This window comes from Opisthorchis viverrini (genome assembly GCF_000715545.1).
Source record: "Opisthorchis viverrini unplaced genomic scaffold opera_v5_193, whole genome shotgun sequence".
Lineage (NCBI taxonomy): Eukaryota > Metazoa > Platyhelminthes > Trematoda > Opisthorchiida > Opisthorchiidae > Opisthorchis > Opisthorchis viverrini.
Window position 1 is genome coordinate 59,212 of NW_008751853.1, and position 18,386 is coordinate 77,597.

At 44.4% G+C, this 18,386-nt stretch overlaps 2 protein-coding genes across 2 annotated transcripts in view; one reads left to right on the forward strand and one right to left on the reverse strand.

Moving 5' to 3' along the window:
- Positions 1 to 970: 970 nt before the first annotated feature.
- The window catches only part of T265_14450 (hypothetical protein), a gene marked incomplete at both ends in the record, with an annotated part of 22,454 nt that continues 5,038 nt past the window's right edge, over positions 971 to 18,386 (reverse strand). The window contains 7 exons of the mRNA XM_009173689.1: positions 971 to 1,253; positions 2,697 to 2,909; positions 7,489 to 7,803; positions 9,721 to 10,113; positions 11,493 to 11,727; positions 12,318 to 12,382; positions 17,097 to 17,264. Of these exons, the coding sequence (XP_009171953.1) occupies positions 1,077 to 1,253; positions 2,697 to 2,909; positions 7,489 to 7,803; positions 9,721 to 10,113; positions 11,493 to 11,727; positions 12,318 to 12,382; positions 17,097 to 17,264 (1,566 nt within the window). The remainder of the gene's footprint in view (positions 1,254 to 2,696; positions 2,910 to 7,488; positions 7,804 to 9,720; positions 10,114 to 11,492; positions 11,728 to 12,317; positions 12,383 to 17,096; positions 17,265 to 18,386) is intronic.
- Positions 12,505 to 18,386, forward strand: part of T265_07986 (hypothetical protein) — a gene marked incomplete at both ends in the record, with an annotated part of 9,735 nt that continues 3,853 nt past the window's right edge. Inside the window, one exon of the mRNA XM_009173667.1 lies at positions 12,505 to 12,510. Coding sequence (XP_009171931.1) covers positions 12,505 to 12,510 — 6 coding nt within the window. The remainder of the gene's footprint in view (positions 12,511 to 18,386) is intronic.

The window sequence follows — 18,386 nt, forward strand, 5'->3', positions numbered from 1 at the left end:
CTGTAGGCAAAATATCACAAAGGCACGCAAGGGGACTTGCTTATAAATATGCTCCATAACGTTCGTTCAGGTGTAACACCCTTCCAGTGCCTAGCTTCCATGCCTTCCAAAGGAACCACGAGGGCTGGGATACTACCAGGTTGCTCAAGCCTAGACAGGGGAAGACGAGAGGCAGAGGTTGGGTTCGAACCACGGACTTTGCGGTCAGTAAATTCGCAATCTAACCACTTGAGCCATCTCGCCTCCCTAATACGCTCCATATCCTATGCCGAATATCTGACAAGTGGGGAGAAAACGTTATAGGGAAGAACTAGTGGTCGAAAAGGTTGGGGTCGTATATTCCGGAGAATTTATTAACGACGAGAGCTCTACGGTATGAATAAACTTATAAGTTCTTATTTAGATCAAAGCACCCGTAATTATTAATTACGTATCGCTGCCGAAAATGATGGGGACGCTACGGGCATCTGTCATCGCTTACCATAACAGAACAATCCTCCGAATGTTGCTGAAACGATTTTTCACGCCGAGGCCTGTTTTAGTTACAACTGTTGTCTGCCAGTGTAGGAAAAAATCTACCGAAAATGTTGATCCTGGAGATAGGTCACCAGCCGACATCCGTTTTTGATATCGCTTTTACCAGGAAAAAAGTAAAGTGATTCTAAGGTGCTTCAGTAAATCAATCAGCTGAATCACCACGTCTGAACTAGTGAGCGTGTTCTCGATTGAGCAAACAGTAACTATCCAGGTTGTGTCAATCGACTAACCCACACTTATGGGAATTCCCAGTCTGGTAGTTCTATGGATACTTGGAAACTGCTGGAGAGTTTTTGACTAGTTATAGGTGATTGCAGGGTTTTCAGAATTCACGGTGTTTATAAAAATAATTTTTGCAAGTACTCGTCCTAAAAAAGGGCCGAAACCGCCCTTCGTTGTGATGGCATGCTTTCAAGAGCATTGTTGTATTCGGGAAAACACTGGACCACAATAGTTTAATTGCACATTACTTACATTTATACAGGACGCGAAGTGAGCAATGCAGGTATTTACAGAAAGGCAGAGTTCAAACGGGATCACTACTTCCTCATGAATAAGGAGTTATCGAGTTTACCTGGAACAATTACGGGAAACAAGAGATCGGCAAATTCAGCAACTTCATCCTGAAGGCTCTCGTCTGCCGGACTGCCAACGGCACTAATTTCCACCAGCCAGCTGTTTGGGCACACACGACGCCATTCTTTTGGGTAGGAATCCTGAAGAGTAGAGTAATTTGTGAAGCTAAAGTAGAACATAAAGAAAGGCTGTTATGAAGTGTGAAATGAAAGAGAGCCATTTAATGGGAGATGGTCACGGTCACAATGGTAGGAGAGGAAAAAGGACGAGGGAAAACGCAATGTGGGATGGAGAGGATGAAATCCATGGTGACACACAATGTTGACAATGCACCATTTGGGTGCAGTTATCTGGGAATGTGCTTGAAGACTTGATCGATGCCCATTCCTCGGAGGGCGGAATGACCTCAAAAGTAAAAGAATGTACAGTTGCGAAGTCGGGGACTAGGTCTATGTGGTGAACCCTTAGAAGGACGAAAGCAATAGTGGATTGTCCAGGTAAACGAGCAACAGTCATGAGACTGGTGTTGGAAAGACCTCACGTTACAATGAAAACGGCAGCTATCATTGATGAAAATCCTGGAGGTTTATAATGAAAATTGGTTTCATTCTTGATCGCTGAGGGAGAGATACCAAATTGTAGTTATCACGCAATAAGTAGTTTTCCTGACAAAACCGCCTCCCTGGTTGAAGGCCAACGGAAAGGGGCCACAGAACCAATCTTTTCAGGCGTCATCACCGACGAAATCCAGGTTCAGTTGGGTCAATCAATATTAGGGTCGTTAGAGTGCGGAAGTATTCGAGCCACTTTCTTTCGTGTACGGATCGATGTTCACACCACGACTGAAGCTCTTTTGGCTAACGACGTATGTCAAGGACCACTCGGTCAACCTTGTGCAGCAGTTCACCACTGTGAGCATACGACCCAGAGACTAGTTGCGATGACCTATTACTTGGGTGTTATCTCAGTGAACAATACTGCGGCAATACTGCCGGTTTACACTAATCCTCATGAAACTGACAGTTAGTCAACACTTCAACTTGGGTTAGATCTGAAGTGTTTGGCTCTGGACGTATGTATGTTTCCATCGCTTCACTCATTGTGACTCGGATTCGAGCGTTGGTCTTCACCTTTAATACTGCTTTTGTTGTTCATCATCACCACTAACAGTTTCAAATGACTAGAAGTTCGTGGGGACATGGATAATCGAGTCGGGAAGCTGGATACAAGTGAGTCAGTGAAATTCGAACTTATTAAAGCCCCATACCTGGAAATCATGTTGTGAGTGACTTTGTTCTATGCAAGAAAACTTAGGGAAGCAGTTGGCACATTCCCAAATTTTTGAAAACGGTCATCCGGAATTTCTAAGATACTACCGAAACTATGTTCCTCATTTGTACTTTGCTAGCGAATCTTTTCAAACAGAACAAACACACCTTCTTTACAGACAATTGAACAGTAAGCTTTCTTGTGCGGTAGAGCAAACCAAAGAATACCAAACTGACCGTGACGCCGACAGCACAGTTCTATAAAGTTAGCAGGACGAAACACACGATAAGGTGAGCAACATCGCGCAAACCTACCTGCCCTGAGATTCCATCCGTTCCGGGCATCGACGGAACGGGGGATTCAAACTGCACCACTTCATTCACGGTGTACACACAGACCTTGACGCGACCCCGTATAAATATGAGACCCTCCGCAACATAGGTGAATTCCGGCTCAAAGCCTAATTCTTGCAGAAAGCATACCAGTGGACCGGTGACTGGTACCTCCAAACAACTTCGCCTAGATACCTGTGTAGGGGGAGGAGAAAGGAGGTAACAGGTAACGGAATCATTGTGAAACAACGTACTAGAGACATACATTGATCAGCACTGCAATCCTAAGTTGCGTAAATCACGAATCCAAGCGGTGTGATAGTTTGTCTCACAGGACCATCTTGCATGACTCTTCCAGTCTGGATGAGTACATATCTCAATCAGGATGAGAGAGGCCTCTTCTCTGAATATATCACAGGTTTCAAGGATAATTCAATTTTGTGATCCGTAATTTTGTTCTTCCACCAGAGTCCAGCTCTGCAGAGATGAGTAATCACGCGGTACGTCGGTTTCGAGTTGAACAGAGAATGTTTTCTAAAAATGTATGCAAACTTCGAAACAGTTGCTGCCTGGACAACTGAACGCAGTTAATCCAGGATGAACCAACGATACACCATAGTGAGTAGATTAGAGGTCTTTCCATCGCAACCTGAGTCGCACTGGGGTGGGCAGTGTGGATAAACTCTAGTATATCGTCGTGTGTTTTCGAATATCTCATCTCGTTCAAAGTACATCAGTAGCCAGGTCTCTGAAGAAGTGGTGAACATCAGTAATGATTCGTGATATGCTCCGTCAACGAATGCGAAAAGCTACAAATGATTTTCAGAAATGGAATATGATTTGAAACTGGCTGTCGATACTATAAAGTTCAGGCTTCATACCATGCAGAAATCTTGATCAAATTGACAGTATGGGACTCAAGATAACGTCGTTCACGTCACGCCCAACTGGAATAGACAAGCTAGGAGCGGAATCTTTCAGCAATGGTCGCCTGACCTAGAAGAACGAACTGCATCAACTGATCATCATACTACAGGAGGAAACTTCAAAGGTTGTCAAAACGTGCTCTAAACGTGCTGAATTATAAGGAATATGATTTGAAAACTGGCTGTGATACTACAAAGTTCAGGCTTCATACCATGCAGAAATCTTAATCAAGTTGACAGTATGGGACTCAAGATAACGTCGTTCACGTCACGCCCAACTGGAATAGACAAGCTAGGAGCGGAATCTTTCAGCAATGGTCGCCTGACCTAGAAGAACGAACTGCATCAACTGATCATCATACTACAGGAGGAAACTTCAAAGGTTGTCAAAACGTGCTCTAAACGTGCTGAATTATAAGGAAAAGGGAACTAACCAACACTGCGGGGATATTCGTCGGCTGAGTTTTGCTGTTGGCACGAGATCACTCAGAAGAACAGAGTGAATTCCGCACTGGCCGCAACGCAACAACACAGCACAGCATTTCCAGGAAACGCCCACAAACATTTTCAAACAACATTCTCTCTCTCCCACGACAACTCAAAGGTGCACGGAGTTTGATCCATGTTTGGTCCCTTGCAGTACAACTGGTCTGCCATCGAACCCGTATTTTCGTATTTTCACACTCAAAGGCCTATACTTTGAACATTGATAGTGGGCGAATCCCGAATGTCGGTAAATACTCAGTAATTGTACCCTGACCGACAGAATACATCCGAAGGGATGGAGGTACTGTTCATCTGCACACAGCCCGAGAACGTTAAGAGTAAACGGTTGCAAAGCTAGAAGTACGATGAAGTAAAATGTGCAGCACGTCTTGCAAACGCCCCACCATTTTTTCAAAGGATGCCAACTCACTGGGTCGAACCGTTCTCTGAGTAAAAAAAACACCTGAAGGAGCCAAGAGGTCACAAGAATTGGTCGGAAAAAACACATCCGTGGAATAGTTTGGAGCTCGAGACTTACGACCAGTCACCTCAACACGTTATTATTTTTCTTTGACGATGCGCGGACGTTCGACAAGGACGTGCAAGTGAAGCTACTAAGCGATTACTGAGTGATAAACACCGCCTATATTTTTGATAAATTGATTAGCAAGCAGGCAGTGATCATACGTACGTACGAAAACAGCTACCTTGCATGGATTCCACAGACATTCAACACACATGATTTCTGCTTCAGTTTGAGACATTGAAAGCAAGGCTCCACGTTAAAGTCACACAGACAATGTTTACCGTCAATGACTTTGAAAAATAACTGTCTCATTGATAAGATAATGGAGCTAACTTATGAGTGAGACAGCCTCAATGACCATGATGGATGTCAAATTATCGATTCTTGAGGGTAATTTTCCTCCAACTTGTGCTGTTTATTCCCATTTCCTTTAAAACCCAAACGCAGTGCTACAAAGTGGTTCTGCACATCTTCAGTTGCCTCGGGAGCCACTGCTTTCTGTATTCGAGCTAATGACCTCAGTGACCTGCACAAATGTGTCCAGTTCACAGACATTAGCACATGTTTTTCGATGAATAACCCAATCAGCCGATACCTCATGCATCCCAAGTGCATCAGTAACAACTTCACTGATAAGCTACTTTCTGTTAGTCTTATATGTGGTTAATCAAAAAGAGTCCAGCGGGTCGGTAACTTACTGTCCCTTTTTGGAGGGAATCCAGAAGGCCTGGCCGATGGAAGTGTTACTTCTTGAGAGAGAGAGAGGCTGACCAACAGAGACTCTATCATGTGGACTATGCATTGAGATATTGAAATTCTAAATACATTTGAGTGGTTTTAAACAGCTTCTAAAGTGAATTCACCGCATCCATAATCCAAACAAACTATTGTCTGCCTCTAGCATTTTGTTCACTAGAGAACAATCGTCTTTTTATCGAGCTTAACATTGAATGAAAACCGCTAAGCACGGTTGGTCAGTGCGAAGGCTTATTTCTACACAACAAGCAAAACAATCGTGATTATTGGGAACGAAACATATTCTACCTTTCGACATTTCAATGGCGTTCGTGTACCAAATGGCCCCGTGTGCGTGTCCCGAGCTACACTGTCGAAGTTCACTAACATGGCGAGTTAGTGTATCAGTTGTGCTTATGATAGAATCACTTTGAAGTGATACTCCACTGGCCAAACTGGCTTAATAACTAAGGACATTTCTAGACGTGATACATACTTCTCACAAGGTAGCCGGTAAATCTGAACAATTTTATAAACAAGAAATTCAGCTGAAAACCAAAACGGTATGCAAGCGAGTGCATTTGTCGAAATGGTATTTCTATTATGAAGTCTTGGAAAGTAATTCAGGCATTTGGGAGACCAAATAAACCCGGGACGGGGGTGGGTTATTTCCTCGAGGAGGGAAGGTTATTTTGAGGATAGACTTCCTAACCGTTCCAATGAAGGGTATACTTTTGCAACCGATATTATTGCTTATCCTCTTCAACCAAGACCTGCTGAGACCTTTTCAATTTAACGTTACGGTTACTGAGAAATATCAAACTGGGTCTAGTATATGCTTTGATCGATCGTCCTCACCCGTATGCACAATGTGCATGTTGGCACTTTCAATTGAGCAGGATGTGGCGACAAGATCCCAAAAACAAGGTCAAAGTGAAATATAACAATCCGATATGTAGAGAATAAAACGAACATCCATTAATCAGCCTATCAACAGCGCGGGATGTGCCCTGAGATATGGGAACCCCGGGTTACGTCTACTGCTGAACACAGCTGACGCACCATGAGTACTCCAGTCGCATATCTGTTATGCGAGCAGTCTTTCGTGAATAATTTTTTTACCGCAACCGGTGTAGCAATCAATATTGGCATATTTTTTCACATACGGAACCTATGGAAACGGAATTATTTATCTCCCACAAACAACTACTTAACTTTATCGCCAATTTACCCGTCAGCGCCACAAACCAATCAGCAGCCTGCGGGATCAAACGCAACAATGTGTAGGTGACGGTAGCCGCGTAGCATGACCCATTGAAACATATCAAAATTGTACATGTTGCTAGATCATATGAACCTTCGACCGAAAGGTATGTACTGTATTGTACTGTGTTGTATGTATAGAATCTTCAATAATCGGACAGTCACACATCTACACATACGCTGAGTGTTACGGCATCGCGTGATTACGCACAGGTCTTTTTGGCTCGATAACTGTCCAGTTATGCGATTCATTCATGCGCATAAGTCGTTGACCGATTGGTTTCTTTTCCACTGGTTGATATCCATTTAGCAGGCAGCACCTTATTGCAAGCACTTACCTCGTAAAGTTTTGGTCAGTGGCGCAGGTGTAAAGTATCCCGTTGCTCATTCATCCTTTGGCTCAACACTGGCAGTTCCAATAGCCGGGCATAACTAATTTAGCAACCGATCAATTCATGCAACAATTTGGCATAAACACACACCTCGACTTTCCAAAATTAGGTTATACGTGCGCTTATTTCGCTACAGAAGACGTAAACTGAGTGCTAATTCGGCACAAGTGTGGGACAGGGGCAATATTAGAGCATCGCGGTCGAAGAGTGTGCAAGAGATGATGATAGCAATGATGGTGGTTCGGGTTACTTCGTGAGCAGTAAATCATGGTATAATTTATGGTTCGCAGTTCAGTATTTCAGTAAACTCGTGTTTGTTGTTTTGGAGACAATTGTGTGAATGTGAAACTAAATAAAGGTGAACTTGACGCAAAACATCAAAGGATTGTGTAACGATTAATCAACAAAGCAGTGATCTACTGCGAGAAGAATAAACGCAAACTCACCGTCCTATCCGTCTCCACGGCTCCCAAATATCGCAAAGCTGAAAGTCTACGATCAGGGAACTGCATTGCGGGAAGAAGGCTTCTGCGAAGTCGTACATTCACCATGGAACTGGTAGCTGCCGGGGCCACTGTGGACAAAACACCTGCAGAAGTTGTACTGCCCGATATCGAGCGCGGAACGCTTGCAGAATCACCACGATCCTCACTCCCAAGTTGGAAAGAAATCTCCTGATCACAAAATTCACTCCACTCACGACTAAGACCTCTCAACCGGGTAACCAGAAGTTCGTGTTGCTGTGGGGAGGATACAACGGACTAGGAAAAAACAGAAATGCGGAAATCGGACACTGGTGCACAGCAAATGGTCATGGCTTCGTCAACATCAATAAAATAGCGTGCAGAAGGACGAAGTAATTCTATCAACTACAACTCACTTAGTCCGAAGGTGATTCACTGATGGATGTCTCGACGAGCTGTGCATGTTCCTTTACGTCTACTAGTGACACACTGGTGTTTGAAAATCCGAAAGGACCCTGCGTACCACTGACCTAGCAAGTCAACACTACACAAATTGGGCTGTACCGAACCTCCTCAGCTGTTCAGGAACACAGGCTATTCTTTTGGCGTCAACATATGTAGCGCCCAACAAGAGGAATGGGAGTTTTGGCCTCTCCTGGGGTCGGTCTCTCTTCACTGGGACTTGCGTGCTAGGTTACGCATAACGAGTAATGCTATTGTGGCTATCAAATAGAGTAGCCTTTCCTTGAATATGTCCATCATGAGATGATTTATTGTAGTTTAATCTTCCGAAATCTATTTCAAACAGCCTAACTTTAATGCCAAACAAATAACTTGGTTGGATGTAACAAATCAGACTTAATATACTCAGTAAATGTATCCCCAACCCACAAATCACTACATAGATTCCTTACTCAAATCGAAGGTAAAAAAACCTGCGGTAAATATGGAGAACATCCACACAAAAAACAACCTTCGGAACTAGCGAATATACACTCATCTGGATGGATTTTCAGCAACCTTATGAGTAGTACATTACAAATATAAACCTTCGGAACTGTTTATTTCTCATTAACAAAGACTGAGAGTCGATCCCATCCCGTGCATTTTGTAGGGAAACGTTCGCTTTGCTGGAACAACCTTTTTATCCCACAAGCTTGACTTCAGACAGCTGGCAACTGCATGTAAATGGCCCTGGAAGGGCCGTCAGGTGTTACAGCTACCACCCTTCAAAAACCCGGTCCTGGCGAACGCCCACGATGATTATTTTCTAGACCCGAGCCTTCTAAAGGAAACAGTTTTCTTTACGAACTGAGTACTCAGCGTGCTGTTCTCTGCTCATGGTGTTTCAGTCATTTATTCGATCGTAACCAGCTTTCTATCCACTCTTGCGAATCCAATATCATTTTCCCGCAAAACGTACAGGACCAAGAGCCACTAGTTTAAGAATTCCAGCTTCTACCGGCAGAAGTTCATCAGCGAGAATAAATACGGTACTCTCTTAGCTTTTATGCCAGTTGGTCAAACAGCGATCAAAAGAGCAAAACGACAGAGGCTTGTTTGAGTTGATTCCACAATGTGTTCAACACAAGTTATTCCATGATAACCATCATCATTGTCATCATCAAAGACAACAACATCAGTGTTTATGTTGATGCTCATCTGCCGCACAACCATAAAGCTTTAGAGTGAAAAGATGAAAAAAGAGTGGATGAGAGAGGGGACCTGTTTCTGGCCTATCGCAAGCACTCGGAGGTATCTACACCTTCAAGAGCTCAGTCAGACAATCTGGAAAGAAACTGACAGTCACTGACATCGATTAGCCGCCGTTCTTTCCTGTAATGTCTCCGGCCAAGCGCATGAGGGATCACGGGGACCCTATCCTGGAAGGCGAACCGCACACCGTTCTGCCAAATCGCACGCTGTCCAGCTTGCACTTTGCACCATTCTGAAAATGGTACACAGAACATCACTAGTTTCGGTAGGCGGTGTTTTGGCTTGCAAAGGACATGGTCAAGGCACCGCAGTTGATGTTGCTGGATGCTTTCGCGATTCAAGTACCTGATGTATAACCAAACACCCGTTTTCCGATTACCTCCTTACGAAATCGATGACGCCGACTGACACTATCAACACCTTTGGGACGTCAGGGGTCAGAAACCTGAAGACGCCTCACATCATCTGTTCGCAAACATACAACAGTACAGCCATTACCGTGGCATGGTACATGCGACATTTAAGATCTAGTGATATGTCTTTTCGAAGCCACAAGTGACGCCAATCAGCAAACGTGATCCAGGCCCTTGAAATTCGTGCAATGACTTCATCAGACACAATTCCGTCAGAGCTAATACAACTACCGAGGCAAGCAAAGTTCTCCACAACCTCCGGTGATTCTCCTTGAATTGTAAGGGTCTGTTCAGAGATTGCACATTCTGAAGCATTACTTTGCATTGAGGGTACAAGGCGAATGCTGAAAGATGGTATGACGGTGGTCAGTTTATTCAACAGGGCTTGTGCTTCACCTTGGTCTTCAAAAACGATGACGTCATCCGCGCATTCCAGATTGACAGGGTTCTTACCAGCACTAATCTGGACACCGGAGTTCTGAAGATCTCTCAGCCTTTTTCTCCTTATTCGATTAATGACGAAGCAGAACAAGAGCGGGTTGGGTGGACATTCTTGTCGTACTCCGCTTTTGCAGGGAAGCTCTTGGAGAACTCAACATACCCTCACATGCCCACAAGTATGTGAATATAGGGACAAGATTATGCTCAGACAATTGGGGGATACCCTGTTAAGTAAAAGTGGTTAAAAGCACCGGTCGATCGACAGAATCGAACGTAACCATGAAGTAAAGGAACATTGAGATTGTAGGTCATCTGTACACACGGGCGTTGGTCTAATATCTGACGGAGTGTGAAGATGTGGTTGACGCATCCTCCAGCCTATCCAAATCGCTATTGATGCTCACGGGTCTATGATTCGCGTGTCGCCGTAAGATGACGAAGAATCAGTGATGCCGGGCCGCCAGCATGGCCCTATCAGAAATCCAATGTTTTCATGTGGATAGGTGGGTTGTACCGCAAACGGAAGTTCCGGCTCTGAGTAACACCGTGCATATCTGTTCCAAGTGGCCGTTTATATACGACATCAAACCGTCCGGCAAGCGTTCGAGGAGCCGGTTCTGATATTTTCGTTCGTCTTCTGAATCAACCAGCTTGTCAGTGGCTGAGAGAGGTGTGCGCGCCTTGCGTAGACCAGAAAAGCCCAATGAAAAGCAGCAGCGTACCAGTGCACGATGGAAAACCACGCTGGTCAGGCAGTGACCAACTCTCACCGTTTACGTAACCCGTTTGGCTTGACTGAACTGCAGCTCATGTTTGGTTGACCCTTCTGAGAACATTTTCCCTCTCTTTCAATACAAATTTTGTAGAACTGAACAAGGCCCTTATGAGGAGGAGCTCATTAGTGGGATGTTACAGGGGGAACGATTGCAAGTGAACTGCTCCCACCAGCGAGGTGGATAGCAGTTTGGTGTTATAGAGAATGAATTATAAATTTCTGTCGACGCTGACATTCTTCCCACTTTTGCCTTTTAACATAGAAAAACTTCACCTCAGACGTGCAACAATACACTCTGTGACAAATGAGCACAGTTGTAACGTGAGACTCAAAGAAGGCTGATAATAAAGCTACTAAACTGTTTTCATAGATTCTATACTGGTGAGAATCTCCATTCACCATTCAAGCGTGATTACGGGAATATGCGTGTTTCGATACGTACCGAAGAGGTCCTCATATGAGCTTACTCGAATGCCCTTCTTTGTAAAATATGCAAAGTCCTTGCTGAAGTCCTGATTAGTTCCAACCGAAATGGTAGAAAAAACTGTTATTGCTAACCACCGAGAGGTTGTGTCATAGTTCTTGAAAACATTACATTCGCACAGAAGCCACAGTATTGTGGGGCTTGTTAGGCAACCTACCTGAATGAAGTATTCTTGCATGGTCGCACCATTCGCAGAGGCTGAAGTACCAGTAAAGTGGAAAGCCGCTGTTAGAGCGGTTGCGGTAGCTGCATCTGTCGGCTCAGTCGAGCTTGAATGTCCGATTCCTCCCGAAGAGCCCAACACTTCGGCAACACTACCACTCTCTCCTGGAAGTAGTGTTTCGTTCATTGCGGATGACAGTTTCTCAAGTGGGCAATATTTGAGAGATACCCTGAAAAGCATTGAGAACAGAGTGAAGACTGGTTCGTCGAAAAAACCTCAGTATGGCCAGAAACGAGCATGGTCAACATTTGCAGCTAACTCTGAAAAGTTCCCGTGAGAAATGCTACCACTTATTTATCGCTGGAGAGGTTTTGTTTGCTATTAACAGAGGAAAAAAGAAGGCATAGAGAGCTGATGCTTTACCCGCTACCTATCGGACAAGGCCAATAACGGTGAGAGCCTGAATAAACTCCGGCGGATTTCAGAGTCCAACACTCGTGAAAGCGGCAGAGCACCGTCATTTTCTGTATGCCCCCAGATGCCGTGCAGGCTATATGTTGATGTGGAAAGGATAAAATGCACCTTCGAGGAAAAGCTGGATAAAATTGGGGATGTCGTCGGTAAAAAAAACACCCATGTCCACGAGGATCCACGTTTTAGAAAGCATTCTATCAAAATCTGTCATATCAGTTCATGCCTAAAACGAGATTTTTCTTATTATAGCGAGCAGGATTGTGACGGCGGCAGATTAGTGTAATGACCGAAAAAATATGGCGTAACCCATCATATTTGGTCTCAGTGGATGTTTTGATCACGTACTTCAGGCTATTGTCATCTCTCAGTGTCCATCTTACATAATTTGGCAAGAAACGACGATCCAAATCCTGAAGTATATCACTTGATTTTGCCCACAGCCTTATTGTGACAAAAGTTCCCTCTGGAACACACTGGTTGAAGCGATATCATTGAGTTAATCACCTGAAAAACGTCCCTATAGCCCAACACTATGGAGGTGAGTTGACTGAGAAGCTTCGAGAGAGACGGACATAGTAAAAACAGTGGTGATGACGACTGTAAAAAGGTGAAAGAAGTCATGCTTGAGGACTTTGAAAATCATCTCCCCGAGGTTAATCGCATAATCTAATGAAAACGGTATCATCACGATCAGTAGCTCTAATTGTCGAAAAAAACAATACCAGGAGCAAACCACTAAGATAGCACGTACAGGTCCCTCAAACACCAAATAATGAAGAGCATGAGAATCGCCAGGGATAGCTGGTGGACAGCGAAAACCTGGGAAAGCTTTTGCAAGGGGATACAGTCGCACCCTGTTCCAGCTAATACGATCAACCGGTTCTATAACAGCGAGTGCTGATGGAGTGATTTCCGGAAATGAAACAGAAACGCCACCTTGAAGGATGGGGTGAACATTTTGAAGAATGATTCAGCTGGGCCCCATCAACCCAATGTTTAGAAGGATCGTATAAACCTGGATAAAGTTCAACATCAGTCGAGCACAAAAAGTGGAAGGCAAGAGGGCCTTAGCGCAAACGGTTTATCGTTCAGCTGTAGCACCCTTTCGGTGCCTAAATGCCATGCCACCTGAAGGTTGCACGAGGGCTGGGATACTGCCAGGTTGCCCAAGCCTAGACAGGGGAGTTGAGAGGCAGCGGTCGGGTTCGAACCACGGACCTTCCGATCAGTAAATTCGCGCCCTAACCACTTGGGCCATCTCGCCAAACACTTTCGAAACCGACGGATGACCGAGGCTGCACCGCTTGGTTTGGTCCTCATCTGTGAAACGTAGCACCTCCAGAGGGCTGTCACACAGAAATGGGCTAGGCGTGGTAAGTACAGTTGTACGCTTCGAAGGTTGCGCTATTACTGATGGAGGAATTGCAGTGTGAGCGTCAATCCGAAGCATCTTCGGTATCACTGTGAAGCCGTCAGCAAACGGACGCGTTTATCGTGCAATCGTTTAACAATCCTAATGTATGCCCGTGAAACTTGACTTTTTCGAGAAATCGATAGGCAAAAACTGAGTGTCTCTAAGGGCGACGTTAACGCTTTACTGCTTTCATGCACTGCTCTCTGGAATGCTCCAAGTCCAAATAAGTCTGTTTAAAGCGACCGGCCAAGGTCGTCAGGGACATTCTACATGTGCGCGACCTTTAAATACTGATCAATAATAATTCATGGTAGGAGGGGTTGATGGGGTATTGAAATGAGACAAAAGTGTTCATGGCAGTCTTGAATGAGATCGACTTCCCTCAATTCGCAGTTGGAGGCCGAGACGCTGACTACTTAGGGCCAGAAACGCTAGAAGACAGAACAATGTTTAACTGTAATCCCCAAACTAAAGTATAGACCAACCAAATGACCAAATTTGCACACACAACAAAAACAGTTCCCAGTCTTTCGTTTATTTCTCTGTTGCCCGCAGTTATCTGACACAAGCTTCGCATTGTGAAGTGACAAAAAATGCCTGCTCCAAATCACATGGCAAGTATGTATTGAAAGGTCACCCACCAGAGGTGGATTTCTTTTATTAATGAATACCAGATCAAGTCACTGGCTAACTTGTATGAATATTCCATTATGCGGATATATTATATTCCGGCAAAAATATGTCTGCACCGATAAATACTAACCTCATCAGCTAGATTTGAAGTCCCTTATACGTATAGCTTACATGGAACCAATAAGAAGCACACGCCCTTCGAATGAATGAATAGGGAAGTCGGATGGACAGACCTGAACAACTGACTGTTCAGCCATTCTCAACATTTCGAATGATTCCGAGCTTATGTGATTCTGAATAATTGACTCCAATGCACTAGTGCAGAGAATAAACTGGCACATGATTTAAAATTCGGTACAGACTTCAAACCAATTCAGTCAAACATCATCATTCAGAAAATAACAATGAAGTAAACGACTGAAGTGAAGTTATATTTATTAGTATGAATAAAAAAAGATTGTCTTAATTCCAAAAATCCCGTACGCGTTGATAACAAAAGTTCCAAACCAAGAGAGAAAAGAAAAGACGATGTAATCAGCCCGTTCGAAACAAACTGCTCTTTCACGAAGCCTGGGTTCGTGTTATGCTCGGAGATGTCAAGGTGCTGTTTGCCGCAGTGGATCGGCTGGCCTTCATTAAGTGATGATAATTGGGAAGCATTTTCGTCAAAAAGTCCAACTGAAGAGTCTGAGCAGGTGGCCGCTCACTCGCTACTCGACGCTGACCCTGATAAACGAAGCAAAAGAAACATTTCTTGATTATCCGGTAGACCTAACACAAGAACACTGTGAACAGGGGGAGGGTTCCGAGAAACAGACCTCGCATTTATTTAATTGACTTATTGTGTTGAAATAATGTTTGTCTTTTAGTATTGTTGCAATTTCAAATTCAAAACCTTAAACCAGTCTGATTCTGTATGCAATGTGCAACTCTGTTCGGAGGAACTCATTTTGGATATTGACGGATCAGTCAGGTGACCACTGCCAAAAGAGTACACACGTTTAACAAAAGTAACACACACGAAACGGCTGCGTGATTTTCCAAAGTCCCAAGGACGGATTTCCGGACAAAATAATTCACCTGGGCCGAGTAAGGGGTCCATATCTTAGATATAACCCGGGCAAGGTTATTCTATTCAAAAAGGAATCTAGGAGTAATATAGAAAATCTGAAAACGCCAGGCTGCGATTTTCATGAATTTCTGCCTACCACTTACGATAGGATGAGGTGGATTTCTCATAAGTAATATCTGAACCAAGGGTGTCAAATTGATTTAGCTTGACTTCACTTATAGCACAAAATCTTTCTTGATCCTTCTCAAAACATCTACGTTTACCGCCGTTGGGATATGCGGACGTGTACCGAAAGAAGTTTATTTTCTTTTATGGGAAAAGATTAGGACAGTTTGATTTAGTCCGGCAAAAGGTCCAGAATATCGGCCAATCAGAGTGAAGCCTTTTGGCTCCATTCTTCCCGTCCCGGTAGGGCTTTCCCAGCGTAACCTTGTGGAGGATTTCGTGAGTTCATCTAAACTGTGTAAAATATAACATCTTTTCTTGGTAGCTTATTCACCTCCCAACCTACGGTAGTCAAATTTAGGAAACAGGAAATTTCCCAAAACATCTGGCTGGCACACTCGAAAGTCTATAAATGGCATCTTTGTAACAAGTGCTGCTGGGACTCTGGGTAAAATATCTGCACCGGATTTTGCTTATCCCCACTCAATAAAAAGCTTTGCTTCGGGAGTATACGTCAAAGCAATCTGATTTCGCCCCTTAGGATATATCCTTTGCATTCTTGCTCAGTACGCAAAAATCAGACTGCTGGTTAAGTCGTGGATATGTGAGCTGAGTGGCAGCCCAACCGAAAACAGTAGTAACGTTTCTTTTTTTCGAGTTTGAACAACCTTCAATCCCTTTAGTTTGAGCCTTCTGTCCGAGTTTCTACGCTATACTTTGTGCTCTCTCTTAATTAATTGGGGACTCAGGAAACATTAGTAAACATGTTTGCTGACTCCACCGTAGACGCACTAACATGAATGTAAAATCTTCATTTCACTCGAGACATCATTCCATTGGCATTCTCTTTCGCTTTAGCTTCGGATTACTCTGTGCCTTGTTTGGATGGTTGGAAATTCGCTTTGGTAGGGGCCTTCCATAAGCTAAACAACTTCGATGTTCGGTTTCACTGTTGACTGCGTCCTCGACCTGTGCTGACCTCATATAACTGGACTGCAGACAAGCGAGGACGGCTGAACTGCCGACGAATTTGTTGCGATTACAGTGACGCTTGTCATGTGGCCTAGTGCAAGCTGACAGAAAGTGGGCTAATCGATACACAAGCCCAGGGCATAAACAACGGTAAGCATGTTTGTTCAACCTGTATAAGTGGCCCCCGAATGAACAGACCTAAAGGCGTGCACGAACACGTATACGCTAATAAGTACGAGTTTCGGGCACAGTATCCTTCCAAAGAGCTTAGATTCATTCAAAAAGTCATCGGAAAGGGTCAATCTAAACATCTGACAAATATCGAAATACTCTCTCTATCGAAATGCTCTTAACAGGAGACTCACTTGGATCTCATTAAAACTGAGTACCCTGCACACAAGCCAAGTCATGTTTAAGCAGGTAATTTATACGACACATTGCAGTGTATTTTCTCGGGCTGATATAGGCTTCAGGAAAGCCTTATGAGCAGTGTCCTGTGTCAAGAAAACATTCTGCGAACGATTCAGTCGAATGTCCCAACTTACTACGGAAATGAGTGCGTTTCGCAAATTGCGTGAAATTTGGTGTTTAGGCAGACCACATTTTGCGTTCTGAGAAGGATTTTAATCTGGTTAGGCAACTGTATCTCGTGGGCGGAGCAATCTATTCTCCAAATTCGAAGACTCTTGGTTGAGGGGCAACCGGGGAAGGGTTTAACGGGGACTGGCTCGGTATGTGAATATTCTCTTGGCGGTCTCACATCGCCTCATCACAGTGCGTGTTGATGTACATACACTAGTTGGCTGAACAGCAAATCAACAATTTGGACAAGAGTTCCGTGACCACAACAGCAGTACCGGAAACTCACCTGCTCACCATAGATCACTGTACATTCGGGAAGCGTTTCATCCGACATCAAGGAGCACATGGCACCGATAACGCAACCGTTTGTGATCCGCATGTGCGGGCCAACACAACTTTTTGCTTCAAACACGTTATTATCGCCAATCTCCATGGCTTCACAGCGCGCACCAACCTACGGACAGTAAAAGATGTGCGGTCGGTTGTAAAGTGGCATTCATTAAGGATTTCCTTGGCAGTTTCGTCTAGTGAATATCAGCCTAAAAGTGAATTCATCCAAAAGCTCAAACCAGCAAGTTGACTGTCACTATGATGAGCTTAGAAAAGTGGTTGGATTCCTCTTGTCTTGGCACAGTTAGTCTACACTCATCAGGGGAAGCGCCGGACTCGAGTCGGGCTCATCGGCAGTGCATCTCCCTGACAGAGTGACGGGACTTGATGCCGGAACATATGAAAGGCTAGCGATCGCACGCTGAACCGTATTAGTGGAGCAGTTTCATAAACCTCCACTAAAATCTGACACAACGACCTCCATGACTTCCATGCAGCTAGTTAATGCTAACTAGGTAGTTTCTGAGGGAAATGGTACAGAGAAAAGGTGATGCCTTTCATAGCACAACGAACAAGAATGGTAGATGATCCTGGTATGAAAGAAGAGGTTGAAGTACCCAACCGTTTGCACACAGCTAAAATGTACTGTCCCCATTGTAACATCATGTTTGTTGATTCCCCCTGTGAATCAACGATGGACAAGGGAAACTTTCCTTGTTTTCAAGAGTAACATGACTTACACCTGTTTATCATGACACCGTTTCGTTTTCTTGCTGCTCGTTCTCCCCTGTTTTGTTCCTATTAAGGTTTGCTTATCCCTCAGTAAGTGATGTCAATATTTTGTTGCCCGCCTGTCATTGCCTGCAAGTTTGCGTCGATTGCACCTATTTTTGACGGCAGGCGAACGCGCTACCAACCACACCGACCTGACGCCAAGGACGACTGATTATCTTGTATTACCCATGTATCGTGCCTGCCAGATAGCCCCTGCTGAGCCTTGATTTAAACGGACGAAACCGCGCAATCTGACCTGTCACGCTGTAACGCAGTTGAAACCCGACTGTACCTGATTGTATGTCTATCATATGACATTATGTGTGCCTCTCCCTCCCTCTATTCCCCTATTGCAGGTACCACGGACGAGTCACCACGGGCCCTGGACAGGGAAGAGTATTCCGGTTGTACACCCCCCTAACTGACCTTGACCCAACTTTGTACACCCCCGACTTCCGGTTTCGGTTTCGGT